Genomic DNA, 20105 nt, shown 5'->3' with positions numbered 1-20105 from the left:
AAGTCAGGTGTAAGCCTTGAATATTTCTGAGGGCCAGCTGTTCCAGGCAGAGGGGACTTTAAGTGCAAAGGTCCTGAGGCCATTTCATGCTTTGCATGTTCAAGGTCAAGGAGGCTGTGATTCTGAAGCAAATAAAGTGAGGAGAAGAAGAGTAGGAGGTGTGGTCTAGAAGTAACTAGAAGCAAGGCACTATGTGACCTTGTAGCTATGATAAAGACTTTGGATTTTTCTTGCGATGGTTTGGGAAGTCATTGGAAGGTTTGGAGAAAGGTGAGATATGCTGACTTCACTTTTGAAAGGACCTCCCTGGCTGCTATTTGGAAAAGATTCGTGGTAGATGGGATAAGGGTGCCAGCAGGAGGACACATTAAGGAGCTATTTCAGCCATCTTGGTGTTCAGGTGAGTGCCATGACGTGGACCAACATGGCGGGCTGAACGTGGTGAAAAGTAGGGATTCTCAGCACAGTTTGAAGATTGTAAAAACAAGATTTGCTGATGGATGAGCAATCCTATAGGACAGAGTGAAGAAGATAGTCTCACGGGTTTTTTCACCTTCTTCTTTAACCAAAGCAACAGGTAGAATGAACCATTTATGTAGAAGGGGAAGAGATTAGAGGGAGCGAACAGTCAAAAGCGGTAGTTGAGGTTTGTACGTGTTCAGTGAGGGATGCCTACCTAGCATGTAGGTAGAGGTGGGATGTTCAACACACAAGCCTGAGGTTTAGGGGACAGGATAGATGATACTTAAACCCACCCCAGTGATGAGCTGTCCCTGTGTGCGTGTGTAGATGAGTAATTGTGGCCCCTTGTTCTTAGGATTGTTTCAAAATAGCTTCACAAAGATCTGTCTACCTTTTTCTTTTTAATGGCTACAGATTTGTCTGTTGTGTAGATGCACAGTAATGTGAAGATAAGACTGCTTTTTGTTTTTTATTCTAAGAGTAAAAACGAAATTACCAACTCATCTACGTTTCTGATGTTGTACAATTTGAAAGTAATTTTTGAGTCATTCTAAGATCCAATTTGACATGTAAATTTAAATTAAATTTTAAAATTCATTTAAATAGTGGCTATCAGAAAAGGTGTTGATTAAAGTGGGTCCCAGAATAAAAATTGTGGTTAGCAGGAAAAAAAGAAACGTCATGAAGGAGAGCGGTCAGAATTTAATTCCATGGTCTCATCTGGTAACTTAAAAAATGGTCAGGGAGGGGGTACCTGGGTGGCTCAGTCAGTTGAGTATCTTGATTTTAGCTGAGATCATGATCCCACGGTCGTGAGATCAAGCCCCGAGTTGGGCTCTGTGCTGAGTGTGGAGCCTGCTCGGGTTTCTCTCTCTCCCTCTCTCTGCCCCTCCCCTGCTCGCTGTCTCTCTCAAAATAAATAAACGTTTTTAAAAATGGTTAGGGAAATGAACAAATAAAGAATGGCACACGCAAAGGATGGGCTGTGACATAGACATCAAATGGCGTGTGCAAGATAGTAGTGTGTAGGAACATTAAGGTATGTTCACAATATATTAAATGTGAAAGAGGATGACTTCACAACATATAAACAATCACGCAATTTGTGTTAAATACACATTATGTATGCACGTTAAAAAAAAGACTGGAAGGAAATTATTAACGTGTTGAAAGTTCTATTTCTTTGCCTTTGTTTTTTCTAGGAAATGTGTATAGGGCTTATTTCAAATCCACCTTATATTCTTTTGTGTAGTTCCTGAACATAATAAAAATATATCAGTACTAGGAGAGAAAGAATACAATTTTATTACAAGTTTAAAGTGACTTGTAAATACAGTTTATCACAAGACCATAAACATCACGAAACTGTGGACCTCTCTCCCACCCCCTTTTAGGTGCTAATAAGCAAAATCCTACCGAATCTAAAGGGAGAGCTGGCCAGGAGAGTGTGTGCTCCCCAAGGTGGGGGAGGGGCAGACTTTGGTTTTAGGGGGGCTCTAGAGCTCTGGATTTTCTCCTTTTCCTACAGTTATTCAGTGCCTATGCTAAGAGCTCATTCATACTTACATTCACTGAATTCATTGTATACCAACTGGGACCAGGTGATTAAATATGTTCTCTAAGCATATTTTTTTATTAATTGGGTGGCCTTTTACTGTTGTTTCCCAAAAACTTCTTAAAGCTTCTGTCCTCAAGCCAGGAACAATCCAATATCAAATGTTTAGGTTTAAAAAGAAGATGTGACTGTTCCTCCTAGGACCTTTTTTAGAAACTCTTGCTAAAGACAGGATTTTGATTGACACAGGGTTAATGACAGTATTGCTAAATTTAGGGAACCGCACCGTTAAGTCATGTATGTTCTTAAAATTACCTGTAAGGTAGAAGCTGTTTTTCTCTCTTCTTTACTCATGAGATATTAAGGAATAAAGGAGGTTAAATAACTCGCCTATAGTCATGCAGTTATTAGTGGCAGATTCCAGACTTTAACCCTGGTTTTGGCCAGGTTTGGGTTCTTAACCGCGGTAGAAAAAAAAATTTTATTTGTTTATGTCTTTTTCCCTGAATGATTGGTCCAAAGGACGCAGAGCAGTGGTTCTCAAAGTGAGGTCCCTGGACCAGTGAGATCAGAACCATCTGGAAACTTGGTAGAAATGCAAATTCCTGGTCAGGGGGGCCCAGGAATCTGCCTTTGAACGAACCCTCAGATGATTTTTTGGCTTGCTAAGGTGGGAGAACTGTTGCCCCAGGGCCAGGAAAGCCTAGGTAGAGCATATTTTCAAATATCCTTTTCACAGGAGAGCAAGTAGGCAGAAGAAGAAGGCGTCGTAGTTCGGGAAGGCGGAGAATGTCAATGAACACGGAGGGTAGCGTGAACAGGGCTGAGCACTGAGCGGGATAAGAGAGACACTGAGGTTCAGTTTTACTTTTTCTCTCTCGAGTTGTCCCTCTGACTCAACTTTGCCCACACTTTGTGCTTAAAATACCCGTAGAAAGTAAGTCGGTTTGTGTATACTTGAACCCAGGGTGTTATCAGAACCGCGTGAGCTTTGGGAGGCTGTCAGGTCGAGCAGACGGTCTGGCGCAGAGGTAGCTCTGACTCACAGCCGAATCTCATTGTCAAGACCGGTGTCCCGGGTCCGTCCCTTCGGGGACCGGGTTCGGTAGGTGGAGAATGACGAAATGATTTGCATCTGCAGCGTTGCTAGTGGAAACCCCTGCTCCAGTTACTGTCAGGAGCGACCCGGCGCAGGTTGAAGAGCCCGGGGAGGTTGGGAGGAGTCCTCGAAGCGCCAGCCTGCCGTGGTGATGACGCAGGCTGTTTGCGGACGGCTCCAGACAGATGTCACGGGCGCGGCATCTGGTGCTTGTGGTCCACCCCGGAGCACGTAGATACGTCCCGTCATGCTGTTCCATTTCGAGCCACACGGTGCTCTGCTGTAAGACGGGTGGACCCCAGAGAAGGGCGATACGGCGGAGCGTCTCAGCTGACACCCACCGCTGCTCTGTGCTGTGGTTCTCACCCTCGGCAAAGAGGTGCACAGAGCAACAGGTCTTGGGCCAAACCACATGAAGAATACGGAAACCAAAACTGGGGTTGATGGCGTGGAGGACAGGTTTTTTTTTTGGGGGGGGGGTGTTTGTTTTTCTCACTGGGAAGCTATAAATAGCGATCATTAGAATTGTTGCTCTCCCGAGAGGGTTGATATGATTTGCCCATCATTATGAGGGAAGGGCCTTGGCCGTCAGCATTTCCCTCACTGTGAGCGTCGCGGGGGGATTTTAAAAGGACCTGTCTGGGTTGTTGACCATGATAATGATGGGGGACCGTGCTTGGGCTGTCTGTCACTCAAGTTTAAATGTCGCTTCCCCTGGGACTGATTGGCCAGAAGCAGCCACCCACTAACTTATGATATCATGCATTTTTTTTAGAGCAAGAGAGAGAGCGAGCACAAGCAGAGGAGAGGGGCAGAGAGAGAGGGAGAGAATCACAAGCAGGCTCCACGCGGAGATCAGAGCCTGACACGGGGCTCGATCCCACAACCTGAGAGATCACGACCTGAGCTGAAATTGAGAGTCAGATGTTCAACCAACTGAGCTACCCAGATGCCCCAACCATGCATTTTTTTTTTAATAATCTACATAGCACATACTACTATCTGATTTTATTGTTGTGATGACAGCTTACAGAGATACAATTCACATACCATACAATACCCCCTTTAAACTACGCAATTTCGTGGTCCCGATATATTCACGGAGTTGTGTCTGTCACAGTCGAGCCACACCCACCACCTTTAGCCATCCCCTGCGCAGCTGTAGGCAACCACTAATTTATTTTCTCTTTCTCTCTGGATTTGCCTGTTCTGGACGTTTCATGTAAATGAACTCATACAACATATGGCCTTTTGCAACTGGCTTTATTCCCCCGGCTTCCTGTTTTCAGGTTCATCCACGTGGTAGCAGGTACCAGGACCTCGTTCTTTTTCGCGGCAGTCTGATGGTGTTTTTTGTGTTTCGTTTCTTCGTCTCATTAAAAGGGAAGTTCTATGAGAAAGGACACCCTGAGGCTCACACAAGAGGAGGATGTGTCCCATATCACAGGGTCCCTGCAGAGCACAGCCTGAACTGGAGCACCGTCTCTGACTCCACGGCCCTTCTCTGTTCCCGGCAACACAGTGCTTTTGTGCCTTCGAAAGCCGATCGGTTACCACTGTTGATTGGTTGAGTATTTCCGGCCACTGGACAGCATCAGCACTCTTAGGCTGGGGCAGGAGAGACCCCTGTGCATCCCTGCTGTTGAGGGAGAAAGTTCGAGTCGTTAAAGTATAAGAGGGCATTTGCTTGACTTTCCCGAAGCCTGACTTTCTTCCCTGGTGGGATCTTGAGCTAACACTGCTAATAGAATGAATAAATGTGTAGAGCTGAACTCCCCTGCTGCTGGACTGTCCTGGCCAATTGTGCATCTGCACATAGGCAGGTCTTTCCCCGAGGCCTTGCTTCTGCTCATCACTTGAATAGCAAAGTGGCAGGAAGCAGAGTCTTATTACCACGTCCCCCACAGCCAGTGAAAGCCATGTTAATTTAACCTGGACCTGGGGCTTCAGCAGGCAGCCTTGGGCTAACAGTGCTTCTCATATCCTGGGTTGATTCAGATTGCTTTCGGAAAACTAGTCCCTGCTTCCTGGGCAAAAGCGGGGTTCGTGCGTCCATCCATCCATCCGTCCGTCCACCCACTCGTTCATCCACTCATTCATCCATTCTGTATTTGTGAAGCTGCTGGAGGCCTCCGTGAGATGCTGGGGGTACGGAGCTGAAATACTTACTCACCACCTTCCAGGAGTTTACGGTCTACAGTAGAGGTGGGGTAGTCGAGCAGCTATCAACAAAACAATGAAATGCTGGAAATCAGAGCAGATCATGAGATGTCTGGAAGGAGCACTTGATGCCGTTAAGGGAGAAGAGATGTCAGGAAAATGTTGAGGGTCCCTGAGCTGACTCCTGAAGGCAAGGTAGGCACGAACCAGGTGAGAGAAGTGAGGAGATGAGGCACACACACACCACACGCAGCCGTTTGTCCTCGGGCCCTCCTTTCACGCTTGGGGTTGGACTCGCTCACGTGCGGGCAAACGTTTAATAACACGTGCACGCATGGGTGCACAGAATTGGGAAGTGATACACAGAAGGGTACTATTTCAGCCTGTCTCCCAAGTGGATGTAACAGTCTCAGATAACCTCGGATCACAGATGACAGTAAAATAATCAGGAACTGGTGGGTTTTCAGTCACACCTGTGTTAAGACTCGAATAACATGCATACGCTTGTAGACGTGATTTATATCTAATTTATTTCACTGTAAGGTTATGTAATGTAATTCTTACTGATGGCTATATTTAACGGCCAGCTCTCGAAATGCCTGAAAATGCACGAGTTGGCTTTTGCAAGCTGGTTCGAGCCAGCCCTACCGCATCCTGGATTGGACCCAGTCTTTCCGTCCACAAGTGTTTACCCAGCATCCGCTATTAACTGTGTTTACCAGGCGCTGTTCTGAGAGCTGAGAGTACATCAGTGAACAAAACAAATGACAAAATTCTCTCCTGGTTCTAAAATTCTGGTTTTTAGCCGCTGATCTTTTTTTTTATTAAGTTTATTTATTTTGAGAGAGAGAGCGTGGGGGAGGAGCAGAGAGAGAAGGAGAGAGAGAATCCCAAGCAGGCTCCACACTGTCTGCACAGAGTCCGTTGTGGGGCTCAGTCCCACGACCGTGAGATCCTGACCTGAGCCAGAATCAAGAGTAGGATGCTTAACTGGCTGAGTCCCCCCAGGCGCCCCTAGCCACTGATCTTCTAACGACTCTTGGATATATATGCACCCTGCCTTCTTCAAGCTGTACCCATGACTGCCTTGCACTGACCACATGCATTGTTCCCTGTGCATGGGGCGTATCATCCCCAGATCTGCTAGTGTGGCAGACATCCAGGCCTCTCAAGAGCCTAACATTTAGAAGCAGCAGCTAAGGATGCCTAGTGTGACCTCAGGCATCCTGCAGCCCTTCTGTGGGCTGAGGTAGTCTGGGAGATGTAGTAAGAGTGCAGTGAATCTCAGTGACCCGGGGGAGATTACTGGGCATTAGATTGTGTGGGTGGTAGCTCCCAGAGGAATTCCTCTCTGACTGCTTCCTGTGGGCACTCCCGCTGCTCAGAATTTTTTTTTTAATTTTTATTTATTTTAGAGAGAGAGAGAGACCGAGCACGAGTGGGGGAGGGGCAGAGAGAGAGGGACACACAGAATCCGAAGCAGGCTCCAGGCTCTGAGCTGTCAGCACAGAGCCCGACGTGGGGCTCGAACCCACGGACCACGAGATCATGACCTGAGCCAAAGTCGGACGCTTGACCGACCGAGCCACCCAGGTACCCCTAAAATTTTTTTATGTTTATTTATTTTTGAGAGAGAGAGAGAGAGAGACAGAGCATGAGCAGGGGAGGGGCAGAGAGAGAGGGAGACACAGAATCCCAAGCAGGCTCCAGGCTCTGAGCTGTCCGCATTGAGCCTGACGTGGGGCTCGAACCCACGAACCATGAGATCATGACCTGAGCCAAAGTCAAACGCTTAACCACCTGAGCCACCCAGGCACCCCTACCTGCTGCTCAGATTTTTATGCCCCTTTCTTTCCTTTCTCAGACGTCCTCTGTCTTAGCCCTTTTGTAATGTCTTGGACAAAAATTCCTTGAGATTATAAACTGTGCCTTAAAATCAACAAGTATTTGTTGACAAGCCGAATAAATGTACTTTCCATTTATTGATCAGGCGGCCAAACCTCATAAGCTCTGGAAAAATCAGACAAACGTTTATGAGCACATGTAAAGACTGTTCCCCATTTTGGCAGCCGTGGTTTTAAGAGGCAGTTGGAATTTAACTAACCTTGAACTTGAATAAAGAACAAATAGGCGCCTGTCAGAAGGCCCTGAGAGACGGAGATTCAGGTCCTGGGAAGCAGGTACTGGCTGCTACCTTGCTGTGTGAGCCCGGGTCTTAGTGTTTTGGCTTGTGAACACAGACTGGGCTGGATATTCCTGTCCTTTGAGATTCCTCAACTGTATTAAATTTTCCTAATGGTTGCAGGATGCAAAATGGATGATTTGGATAATTTTTTTTAATAAAGAGTTCAAGGATACCTATTTAATGGAAAAATGGGAACAAGACCGTCAGATACGGTATCTGGTTCTTCTTAAAGCACCATTTCTGTATCCACGGTGAGCTCAGATGCATTTGATAAACTGGAGAATGATTCATTCTAATATCAAAGTGTGTTGGTACAAAAAACACTTTTTTTCTAGGCAAGGAAAGCCCAGAATAGCAGGAGTGGTATTGTAACCTTCAACAGGAAAGGGTGAGAGCCCTCAATAAACTACTGCACAGACACAGCCTCTTCCAGCTACAATGTAAGAAGATAAGAAATGAGCAGAGGTGGGGGGCACCTGGGTGGCTCAGTCGGTTAAGCATCCGACTCTTGATTTGGGCTCGGGTCATGATCTCGCGGTACCTGGGTTTGAGTCCTGCATCAGGCTCTGCGCTGTCAGTGTGGAGCCTGCTTGGGATTCTCTCTCTCTCCCCTTCCCTCTCACTCCCTCCCTCCCTCCCCTGCTCATGCACTCTTGCTCTCTTGCTCTCTCTCTCTCTCTCTCTCTCTCTCTCAAAGTAAATAAACATAAAAGAAAAGAAAGAAAGAAAAGAAACGAGCAGAGGCACTGAAGGCTCCAGGCAGAGAGGTGCGTCCCCACCTTGCCATATGTCTTGTTCACGTGGCCACACGTCCAGCCACGTCCACCTTTTGGGTAGAGCCTGCGTTCCATCTCTATAGCCCAGCCTTCTGAATACAACATTTCTAACCAAATGTTTTTCCGTGTTTCTTTAATAACCCTTGCGTGGCCTCCAGCCTCCAAGCTGCCTCTCGGAGTAGCGAGGACTCTGGTTCGAAAACGGCAGGACGTTTTGAGGGATCTTCGCATAAACCGATTTTCCTAGCAGTTTTGCAGATGGGGAGGTTTTTCCAGAAACATCCATGTTACGCTATAGAAGAAATAGCTATACTTTAAATTATTATGGCTCGGGGTAATTTTTATTTTTTACTTCTTACTGTGAAACTACTATGATTTTTGTAAAAGGAAAACATCACACTGTATAAAAGTTTGAAAAAAAAAAAAAAGGGAACGAATACAATCATTCTCTCCAGACACTCGAAACGACCCAATTTTAACTCCTCCAAAAATGTAGTGCTACTTTCCGCTTCCGCCTGCCGTACATATGAGCATCCATTCATGCCCCCTGCACTGGGTGTTGAGATCAAGGCTCAGCATACCTTGCAGCAGTAAAGAATGAGGGCAGGAACTTTCCTGATAGACATATCACTGAATGACTTCTCCCCCTTAAAGAATTGCATTGTTAAATAACACTTTTTTTTTCATCTTTTTTCTCCGGAGACCATGAAAATGCCCCTTTCATAAACCATGGTAATCTTTCAGAGGGTTGAGGAAGAATAGAAAGCCAGGCTTTGTAATGTTCTCCATGAAACATGATGTTGGTGTCATTGCATTCTTGTTCCTAGATAAGCTTTCTAAAAATATAGTCAAATCATGCTGCCTGCAGAAGTATATTCACAGTACTGTAGTGAATAATTTGAAGCGACAGAGTTTTCCCATATGTTTCCTTTATATTACATTTTTTATAATATCAACTGTGATCTCTTTTTATTAGGAAAAATCCAGTAATCAGTACCTTGGAAATCCAGGTCTTTTCCTCCCTTTATTTATGTATTTTTTTTCATTCCGTGTAAATGAGGTTGAGTGTCACCAGGAGTCACTCATCAATAGGTTTCTGCTTGCTTTTGGCTCTTGCTCGTAAGCTTTGAGACGTCCACGTGTGCAGAAATAGAGAAACCACCACACCAGAACTTTTCTATCAGCTTTTTTCTCGGCTCTTTGCCCTTTTGGTCTAACAGGATATGTTTAGGAAAAAACGTACCCATGAAACCTGGTGCGGTCAGATTCTACCAGGGGACACATTTTGGTAATTGTCCTGTTGTGATAGGACTGAGAATTCAATCCATGGCATGTAAATGCAGCACGTATAAATTAAATTACCTTCGGAAGAAGTGATGATAATCTCTTCTCAAGTTCACTCTCATTGGCCACAATGAGTTTTGGTCTCCAGAGTATGAAGCCTCCTCTTGTTTTGGCTTCACTGTATGGACGGACAGATGTTAGGGCTGGATGTCGCATGCTGATGAGGTGTGCAGAGTGGAGAGTTTTCTTTAAAAAAAAAATAATAATAATCCCTAGGGGCTGCCTGAGTGGTTCGATCAGTTAAGCGTCTGACTCTTGATTTCGGCTCAGGTCATGATCTCACAGTTCGCGAGGGCAAGGCCCACGTTGGGCTGTGCGCTGAGAGCTCGGAGCCTGCTCGGGATGCTTTCGCTCTCCCTCTCTCTCTGCCCCTCCCTGTCTGTGTGTCTCTCTCTCAAACTAAATAGATAAGCTTAAAATTTTTTTTGAAGTCTTTAAATGGACCTTGTAATTCATAATGATAATACTCCCCTCCATGTTTTCCTGTACCTGGCTTGTGCTAGGCAAGTGCCGAGCAGGTCCAATGGGCAGGCATTTAATGTAACTGCCTCTCATAGGAGCAGTTAAAATGACATGCCGCTAGAAGACAGTGGTCTGCAACTCACCGGTTCCTTCATGACACGATGTATAAACGTTCCCCTTTGAGTTGATCTCCCTTCCTCTGGCTCCCAGTTGTCCAGGATGCCGTCGTGTCTCAGCTCAGTTAACCAGGTCTTCAGTGGTGGAGGCTCCAGCTGCCTCCAGTTCTGCATGCTTGCAAATCATGTCCTGCCGCGTACCCTTGTGCAAATCTGTGTGTTTCTGGGCACACTTATGAAACTGAGGTGGGTTATTTGATAGCCAGGCCATTCCAGGAAATCAAACATTCGAATAGTCACTTCTATTAATGTGTAGTAAAACTATGCGTGATTGCATTGAGACCTGGGCTGAGATGAGAGGGTGGCTGAGGACTGCCTCCCATCCCACTCCTGCCCTTCCAGCTTGTTGTCCCCGTGCACCTGTCCTCCTACTCCACTCCTACCCGTCCCTCTGGGCCACCTTCTCTCTGAAACTTCCCTTGTAAGGTCAGTTCCCGCAGTGTGTCAGACGGGCCACTGATGACTCCCCAGGACCTGGACCAAGAGCCCCGGCTTCCCCTTTTCCTCCCTTGGTATCTGGAACAAGGTATCAGGTGCCTGGAAGCAGACAGCGTTTTGTTCTGATGCTGGGGACAGAATACCGAATTCAAATCAGCTTGAACTGGGAAGAGATCATTGGTTCCTATCACTGAGAAGTCCAGGGTTAGTTTCCAGGTTCACGTGGCGTCCAAGGTCACCCCCTTTTCTTGGCTGTCTTCCTCTGAATCAGCTCATTGGCTGGCACACTCTCTTCGTTATTCCAAGACAGGCTTCTTTCTGTCCTGTCTCCTGTCCTCAGCAACCTCCCAAGGAAGCCATTCATTCAACGCAACACGCATTATCGTGAACCTACCATCTGCCAGGAAACATTCTAGACCTGGGGGAGAAAGCTGTGAACAAAACAGGCAAAAACGCTTGGCTTCACCTCTACTGATGCTCTCTTTGCAAAAGTGCTGATAAATGTTCCCAGGGGTTGTGTCTTCTTGTCCTGGCTTGGGTCACCAGACCACCCCGAGAATCAATGGTGAGGTCTCCGCCGTGTAACTAGAGGGATTGAGCTGAGGCGGAGGGAGGTTCCCCAGAGGAAAAGGGACACACCGTTGCCAGCAGGGTGAAGAAGCGATGCTGTTCAGTAGGCAAAAACGGTAGCCGTGGCCCCCACCGGGAAGCCCTCGCTGATTTGCCCGCCAGCTGTCCATGGTCCTGACCGCTAGCCCTCCGGCTCTCTGCCAGGTGGTTTCCAGCCCCGGGGTCGCTGACGCTCCGTTTTCTTCTCTTCGCTGCAGCTCCAGATGAAGATGAGCCAGCGGGCTGCCTCGCTGAGCACCATGGCGCCTCTGCCCCGCAGCGCCTACTGGCAGCACATCACGCGTCAGCACAGCGCGGGGCAGCTCTGCCGCCTGCAAGGTAAGCGCGGGGCCGGGGGCAGGCGGTGCGTCTGGCCTCTGTGCAGGGGGCTCGGCCGGGCTGGCTGCCCGCTTCCTGCCCGAGCCGGGGCCCCCGTCGAGGCCTCACTGCCGGGCGCGTGCTCTGTCACCGCGCAGTCTTGGGCCCTCGACCCCAGAGGTCCGTGTGGGCAAGATGGCTGGTGTCCACGCTGCAAGAGGTGGTCTAGGGCGCTTAGCGCGAACGGCATCAGCATCCCTCAGGAGCTTGCTAGCGTGCAGATTTGCAGGCTGCTCCCGGGACCTGCCGAATCGGGAGCTGTGAGGTCAGGGCCCAGCCGTCTGTGTGTCATCAAGCCCTCCAGGCGACTCTCATGAGGGCCCGAGCTTTGCAACCATGTGCTGCTGGAAAGGGACGCACCGGGGTCCGGGTCCTGGGTTCTAGTTCTGCTGGCACGCTCAGCACATCCTAGGAAGCCTGTCTTCCAGAAAGTGGTCTTAGAAGCAGGATACAGAATAATCCAGGGAGGGGACAATGGGAGCAATTAGGGGAAAAAAAATCAGACATTTCTTATCTTTTCAAATGTAGTTTTTATGTTTTATAGTATATAAGAATACCTGGTGCATATGGAACTTTTTAGGTTTATTTTATTTACTTTGAGAGAGAGAGAGAGAGAGAGAGAGAGAACCAGTAGGGGAGGGGCAGAGAGAGGAGGAGGCAGAGGATCCAAAGAGACTCTGTGCTAACAGCAGAGAGCCTGACACGGGGTCGAATCCATGAACCATGGGATCATGACCTAAGCTGAAGTCAGACTCTTAACGACTGAGCCACCCAGGTGCCCCTGCATACTTCTAAAAAGTAAATAGGTCTATGTGGAGGGGTCCCTGCTGAAGAACTTTCCATGATGAGCTGGAAGATCCCAGGACATTGAAGGGCATGTGCTCGATGGCACCTAGTTTGTGTGCAGAAATGGGCTGAATAAATGAATGTAAGGACGAATGAATGACCACAGAAAACAGTGGCCTCGGCCGTAAATGGCGCTGTCTGTTTCGTCATCACTCAGCCTTCCTTTTAGCCCTTCTCAGTGGCCATATCCCAAGTGCCTATGTGAGTGACTGCCCCATCACTGTGCTTACTTTCCAGAACATACCCACAGAGAGAGGGTTGGGTTAGATCAGGTTGTCAGAAAGACCATTGTTCCCCTATCATGTTCAGAAATTTCTGCAATATTGGAATTACGTCATGAGCATTTTTCTCCTATCATACCTCTTATACTATCGCTCAATTTTATGCCATCCCTTCTACTTAAATAAATTTATTTTTGTAAAGAAAATTGTATTTTACTGCCTTCATACTATTATAGCAACTGGCTATATGTATTTTTAAAATACGATAAGTAAATAGCAATTATTGAAAGTTTGAAAGAAGTATGCATAACGTACATGTACACAGAGCTATTGAATTGCTTTGGAACTTGACTTTCCCTACCCTTGCCAGGAGGATCTTTACCCAAAAAAGTATGTCTTTTTAGATTCTATGTGCCTGGAATGTAAAATAGAGTCGAGAACCAAAGTGATGTAGGCTTCATAGGGAGGAAATTGGTAGGTGATCTTAGTTCTTGCGATACAGTGTGGTAATTTGAGAAGTCAGTTTGCATCAAAGTTGATGTATCTCGGGGTTTCCCTAGATTAGTGTGTTTGCAAAGATGCGCTGAGAGTGAGGACGTCCTCAACACTTGGGATGTGTTGGAAGTTTTAGTATTTATTAGTGAACATCCCAGAGCTTAAGAATCCTCGGGACATAGAACATACCCACCTTTCTATCTTTAACTAATCTAACTATCCTTGACCAAAATGAATAGTCATTCATCAGGAACGATAAAGCCCAAGGGTCTTTTCAGGACCCTGACTGTGTAATAATACTTTAAAACATCTTTTTAGGTTAAAAGAGGATGTTGTAGATGCTGTTACACACTGTTAGTATGCTCTTAGAGTATACACGAGTATTCCGACAATGTCTGCATCTGGTTACTATGAAGAAAATGGCTTTATTTACAGGATACAGACAAATTTTTTTTCAACGGCAACAAAATTTGCAAATTTACTTGCGTGCAAAAAGCCCGTATTATGGTTGGAGGGCCATGCTCCGCTCATGGGTCTGGGATGATTGTCAAAGACGAGTAATCCACTAATTCCAAATTAATAGATAATAGTGATAATGCTACCTCTGGAAGCAGAGCAGAGCAATACAAGGCATCACAGCAAAGAAAGAAGTTTGGATTCTTTGAGAAGTTCGCATTATTTTGTATCAAAACCAGCATGCCGCAAATCCAACAACTCGTCACAATTAAACTTGGGTTTATTCCCTTTATTATTAGGTTTATTATTAATTATCCCCATCCTCCATCACTCAAAAGTAAGGAGGTATTACTGTAAAATTAGGTTCAAATTTCTTGGTATAGATTTTTCGAGGGAACCCAGGAATCGTAGTTACAAAACAGCAATCTGAAGATAGTGATGGCGTGGCTTCTAATGAAATTGATGCCAGTCATGAGAATGAATACCGCAGATTTTCTGCACACAGAGCGGATTATCCATCTTTGTATCGATAACCTATAGGGTTTTGAAGATGAGAGTTAAAACTTCCGTTGTCCGCTTTTTGTTACATAGTATGATCTTCACTGAACACACACATTTCCGTTTGAGTTTTTGCAGTTTTCCTGTGTGGCGTACTTGGTGAAATATCCTGCTGTCTTATACTATCCGTGTGGGTGAAAGTGGCATTGCAACTGCTTCAGAATTATTTGGGGTTTTTTGGCTTTGTGTGTTTGTAACAGTTACTCGAGCAGCCTGTTTGCGTTCACATACTTCCGTTACACGTGTTTTGTTTTGATACTTCGTTTGTACCGATGTTCGCTGAGAGATTGCTTCACCCGCGGGTTCTGTGTCGATCTATTTTATCTTTGAGTCACCACTACTCTCTGAGATACAGTGCCAACATATGGTCTGTGTGTAGTGTGGGACTCAGTTTACCAGTAATGTGTTACCTTAAATTGTTTTTTCTCTCAGACTGCCTAAAATCGATCTTGCTTCTCCAAGGTGGTCAGTTACGTGAAAAATAGGATGCGTTCATCTGTCGTTTCACCTCTTCCTCCCATCTTCCTCCTTCCCTTTCTCCCACCCCTGGATTAAAGCTGAAACTGGGGGAAAAAATCATGACACCATTACTCTGTTGCCTGAGGTTACATGGCACATCATTTCTTCTTGTTTTGATGGTTCTTATGAGCCGTGATTCCTCTGGCCAGCTCATTTGCCTGGACATATGTCAGGATGACTTTTCCTGTGGTCTGGAGGTCAGTCTTGGAAAGCACCTAGACCCTTATGGGAGAATTTGCCATTTCCTCTCCGAACTTAGTCCTACAGAGCCACCTGCTGGTTGGTTTTGGAATTGTTCTCTTATCCTTGCTGTCTTAGGTGGGGAAGAGGTGCTGACTTTGACCCATGCTGGGCATATGAAGCCATATTTAATCCACTATCACTGCTTCTCCTGCCCCATTTCTAATTTTCACATAGAAATTCCCTTCTAGGGTTGAGCATGTACAAAATCAACACGTAAAAGAGGTTTATCATGAACACTGGAAGAAATTTAAGAAAGAAGCGTTTGGCAAGTTGAACACTGTATGCACAGGATTCTTTCAGGAGCGCGTCGCATAACAGAACCACAGAGTGGTGTTTTCCCAATTGTGGTCTGTGGAATACTCACCCGGGTAGAGATGGCCCTTTCCCAAACTAGTGCTGTGGTCCAGTAAGTTTGGGGAAAATGCTACATGTTCAGGGACATTCTCCTTTTTTAGAGATTAAGAATGCCAGTCACTATTTTCAAGATTTTGAGATGTCCTGCCATGAAGAGTCTGTTTAATCTTGTTGAAACCAGGGCTCGGCAAACTTATTTGAACGTGAAACCTCTTCTCTCCTTTTTTATGTAAGCGAACATTAACATACCACCAGTCAAGTGCTAGATTTGTTCCTCACAAGGCAGATGCGACATACTGAATGAGTATTTTTTTTATAAAGATACCCTTTCTTGAAGGCCTGCTGTATTGAAGGCTTTGCACTGAGTTCTTATCATACACGATCTCAGTCCTTAAAACAGCCATGCGAGAGTATATTATTCTCGTCTGCAACTAAGCAACTAAGAATTTGAAGGGTTAGTAGTGTGGTCCAAGGTCACCCAACTGATAAGTGAGGTCTTTGTTTCTCTATCCATTCACCCACTCACTCTCTCGTTCAGTCGGTGAGTGTTCTTGGAGCATCGGCTCTATGCCAAGCACTGTGCTAGGTGACGGGGACACACAGGCTGCTAGACAGGCATGCTTCTGCCCTCCTAAAGCCGAAAGCCTAACGGAGTCACGGGCAATAATTACACAAATGTATTTAATATCAAATTTGGTCACATTGAAAAGAAATGTTATCTGTCATGGAGGGTGGTGAAGCGGAGTTGCTGGTCTGGGAACGATCAGAAGACAAGAGGGGCTTCTTTAGGTAGGGCATCCGTCACAGGGGCCTGTAGCATTACCTCGAGACCTGCAGTCTGAGGAAAAGCAGCCATTCTGCAATCCAGGGAAAAGATTCTCCATAGGGAGTTCAGCAAGTGCAAAGGTCCTGAGACAGAAATGAGCCGGGGCAAAGACCAAAATGGAAGCGGCGTGGCTGGTGCCTAAGGGGCGGTAGGAGACAGCAGGTGAATCAGCTTCCATGGGTGCCCTTCACCTCAAAGTTACCCGCCTGGGAATCGTTAGCCTCACTCCAGAGGGGCTCCATTACTCAATATCTCCTGAATCCTTTTGCTGCAATTGCCTTGAACGATAGCATCACTTGTTTAAAACCAAGAAAAAAATAGGCATGCAACTCATTTATCAGATTTGACTTTCGGTTATTTCAGGAAGTCACAGATTGGCACCAAATGTTTGCGTCGCACTCTACCGGCATCCGGCATGTTGCCTCATCTGGTTCTCCCGGCAGCAGTTTGATTTGGCAAGAGCCAAACGGAGGACTGTGTTCTCCATTTCAGTCACCGCGGAACCCGAGACCCTTAGAGGCCAAGTACTTGCTTAAGACCGCGTGGCTAGTGGAGGGAGGGACTGGCATTAAAGCTCCTTTCTTTTTTCGTATATTCTTACCCGGGAGACGAAATCCTGCCGCCATGACTGTTTCCAAGGCACATACCGTACAATGGAAACAGGTCCTCCAGAGGACTGATTCCAGCCCGTGCGATTTACCTAGTTAAGGATGTAGGTTCCCAGAGCAAGTGGCAAGTCGGCATTGTTTTTTTCCATCTTAGTTCTAACGTAGTCACATACGTGGTATGTGCATCGGTTAAGAAAAGGGAGATTAATATCTGAACACGTGTCAAAAGGCAACAAATAAATGAAGGTCTCGAACTCTCATGTCTCTCTGGACCAGGGAGGACGCGCAAACAGCGGGACAGGGCACAGGTGGGTGTGGGTTGGTCTCTGGTGAATCACAGGGACCCTGGGGCAGAAGATAGGCCCGGTGTGTTTTCCAGTTTTACAGGAGAACAGAGAAATCGACACCTTTACAGAACTTTTGAGGTTATTTGAATAGTGACAGTCAATCCCCAATGTGTTATGACCTGTGCAGGCCAGAGAACATGGGCCCAGATGGGGTCTGCAGGCCGGTACCAGCTCATGATCTTCGTGTGAACTGCAAAATTGTGGGACAGGTGACTCCACCACCTGTCTTTAAAACCAGCGTTCAATTAGCCAGCATGATAGAAGCTGTAGGGGTTTCACTACAATCTGACCCCAGGTGAACACTCTGAGCCCCTTTATTCAAACTTTTAGAGCCTAAGGAGCCACAGATGAAGGTTCCGGAAGGGCTTTGTACTTGATTTGGGTTTTGCATTGATACTGTTTGTGCACTGTCTGCTTCCCTTGGGAATTTTTATCAAACTGTGACAAAGACGTACCAGGACGTTCACCTGTCGCACTCCAACTCACTGAGTGATCTCTGCACCCGACATGGGGCTTGAACTCATGACCCTGAGATCAAGAGTCAGATATTCCACCGACCGAGCCAGCGAGGTGAGCCCGTAGCATCCAAACTCATCAGCACAGTTTCTCTATGTGACAGCGTGTGCACACGTGTGTACTGGAAAGAAAATAGAATCTGTGTTCAAAATGGTCAGGAGGTCGGAAGAAACGATCTCTTGGGTTTGGGATGTTTTAATATTCAAGCTGCTCTAATAATAACCACTGCTGTTGTGTACCAGTGACTGTATGACTATAGATTTCCTTACGGTCCTGATTTGAGGCTTGCAAATATCTGAGTCCATGACTTATGTCCGAAAGGTTCTGACTAGGTCTGACGGAGGTCGGGGCCATTGTGACAATGCGCTGGACGGTGCACTCAGCCATGTGCCACGTAAACCTTTTTGCTTGGCACAGTATTTGAAAACAGCATTGTTTTAGGGGCGCCGGGATGGCTCAGTCAGTGAAGCGTGTGACTTTAGCTCAGGTCAGGATCTCGCGGTTGGTGAGTTCGAGCCCCGCGTCGGGCTCCGTGCTGACAGCTCGGAGCCTGGAGCCCGCTTCGGGTCCTGCGTCTCCCTCTCCAGCGGGGCATGGGTGCTCCATGTAGCCGCAGCCCTGTTGCTGTGTGGCCCGGGCCGGACCCGGGCTCTGCTCCTGCTCAGAGCTGCTCCATAGCCAGCAGCGTGAATTTCGCAGCTTGTGGTAAAACCTCTAGCCAGCAGGTGGCGGTGAAACCTCTTGTTTGTATAAAATCAAGCGCCCTGTCCAAGGGGACTGGCGGACGGGTGGCCTGCCGGCCAAACCACCAGGTCTGCTGTCTGTTGTCGTTAACGAAGTTTTGCGGGACATCCGTGCCCATTTGTCACGTATTCACCGGGTCGCTTTTGTTGAGTAGCTGCAGTGAGACCATACGGTCTGCAAAATCTGAAATACCTAGTATCTGGTCCTTTATAGAGAAGGTTGGCCAGCCCCTGTCGTAGGTCACAAAGGCTGCTGACAGTAGCCCTTGGAGCTGCCTTCCTGGCTTCTTCACTTTTCTTGGTTTGGAACCTACACCTGAAATAATAAAGCCTGTGTGGATTTTAGGGAGTCCTCCTGATAAAAAAATTCCCTAAGTATAAATATAATATTGCCTTATTTCTAATCAGGTTTCCAAAGAGTGCCTACACAAAAGATTTCCTAGTCCTGTGATTCTTCTCATTTCCTTGAAATACCCCGAATATAGGGGTTGATGAAAAATTTTAAAGATTAAGGAGGAATGTCACCGCTAGCGGTCTGATCACAGCTCAGTGCAAAGACCACATGCAAATGATATGGTAATCGTGAAGTCTCTCCTGACTCTTATTTGCATATCACTGTGAGTGGCCTCTGGAGAAAAAAGTCCTATGTTGCATATCACTTGCTTCTGTTATATAGAAACTTGTCGCTAGCTAATTTGATCGGGGGCTTTCTTGAAATGTAACTGCCGTTTTTAAATTCTTTTTTTTTTTTTTTTTTTTTTTTTTGGAAAAGATGTTGCCAGCCCTCTGAAGCTTCATCGAACAGAGACTTTTCCTGCCTACCGATCTGAGCACTGACACGAGCTGCCCAGAGTGGTTGTGGGACGCACCTGGGATGCGTCAGCCACCGCGGACCCTCGAGGCGGCAAGATGACAGCAAGGGAAACCACGAAGGAAAGAATCTGAAAGTCCCCGGCTGATCGTGTGGTCATTGGGAAACGGCAATGCAATATTTGTCTTTTTCTTTCTTTTTTTTTTCTTTTTTTAAAAAATCTTAGCGTGATTGAAACATGCTCTATAGATTTCGACTTCTCGTTCCCCCTTTTACAGCTGGACAGAAAGGAGTCAATGCCGCAAAATGATTTTCTATCGTAGATACTGTGTCCCTTCCACTTCCTCTGAATCTGCCCTTTTGTGGATTCTTGTGATTTCCCTTCTGAGTGTTTCAGTTGTATGACAGTCAGTACTGACAATAAAATGGCTCTTCATTATTTGTTATTTGCTGATACCGTATCCCTCAGTTATTAATGCTACGGCTCTGGTTAACTACTGGAAGTTATTTTTTATTATATTACCGACACGTGAAATCAGCGCTTTGACCTGACTCTTACCGGTGAGGTTAAGAAATATCTTCAAAGGGCCCTTTAGTATTCTCCACGGGGTTATAATGTTGCTCTCGCGTGATCTTCCTCCAATCACCCACCTCCGTTTTTTAAAAGCCTTTGTTTTATTTGGAGTACCTTCATAAAACATTTCAAAATAAAAGAACATTCTTCACCCCCTATGTTCTTTGGATTCTGGCTACTTGGTTTTCTCTTATGTTTCCAGTGTTTATGAAGGTATGTGAATATCTTCCTTACGAGCCATGAGCGAGGCCTGGCATTGCATTTGACGTCTGTGCAACCGTTTACGCGTTTGCCCACTCATTCACGAAGCTGGTCTGCACTGAGCATCTTCCAGTTCCAGATGC

The 20105-nt window shown here is 46.4% G+C and overlaps 1 protein-coding gene across 2 annotated transcripts in view; it reads left to right on the top strand.

The window, feature by feature from the left end:
• The window catches only part of DOK5 (docking protein 5), a 150109-nt gene extending 130483 nt beyond the window's left edge, over nt 1-19626 (top strand). Inside the window, exons 7-8 of one of the 2 annotated variants that reach the window (XM_042980114.1) lie at nt 11485-11605; nt 19149-19626. In XM_042980114.1, coding sequence (XP_042836048.1) covers nt 11485-11605; nt 19149-19213 — 186 coding nt within the window. In that variant the 3' untranslated portion in view covers nt 19214-19626. Of the gene's footprint in view, nt 1-4405; nt 5197-11484; nt 11606-19148 lie in introns of those variants that run through there. The other variant, XM_042980113.1, reaches the window with a different exon arrangement.
• The last annotated feature ends 479 nt before the right edge of the window (nt 19627-20105 follow it).

Source organism: Panthera tigris, chromosome A3 (genome assembly GCF_018350195.1).
Source record: "Panthera tigris isolate Pti1 chromosome A3, P.tigris_Pti1_mat1.1, whole genome shotgun sequence".
NCBI lineage: Eukaryota > Metazoa > Chordata > Mammalia > Carnivora > Felidae > Panthera > Panthera tigris.
The sequence above is the reverse complement of the archived record's forward strand: the minus strand, read 5'-3'. Positions and strand labels throughout refer to the sequence as shown.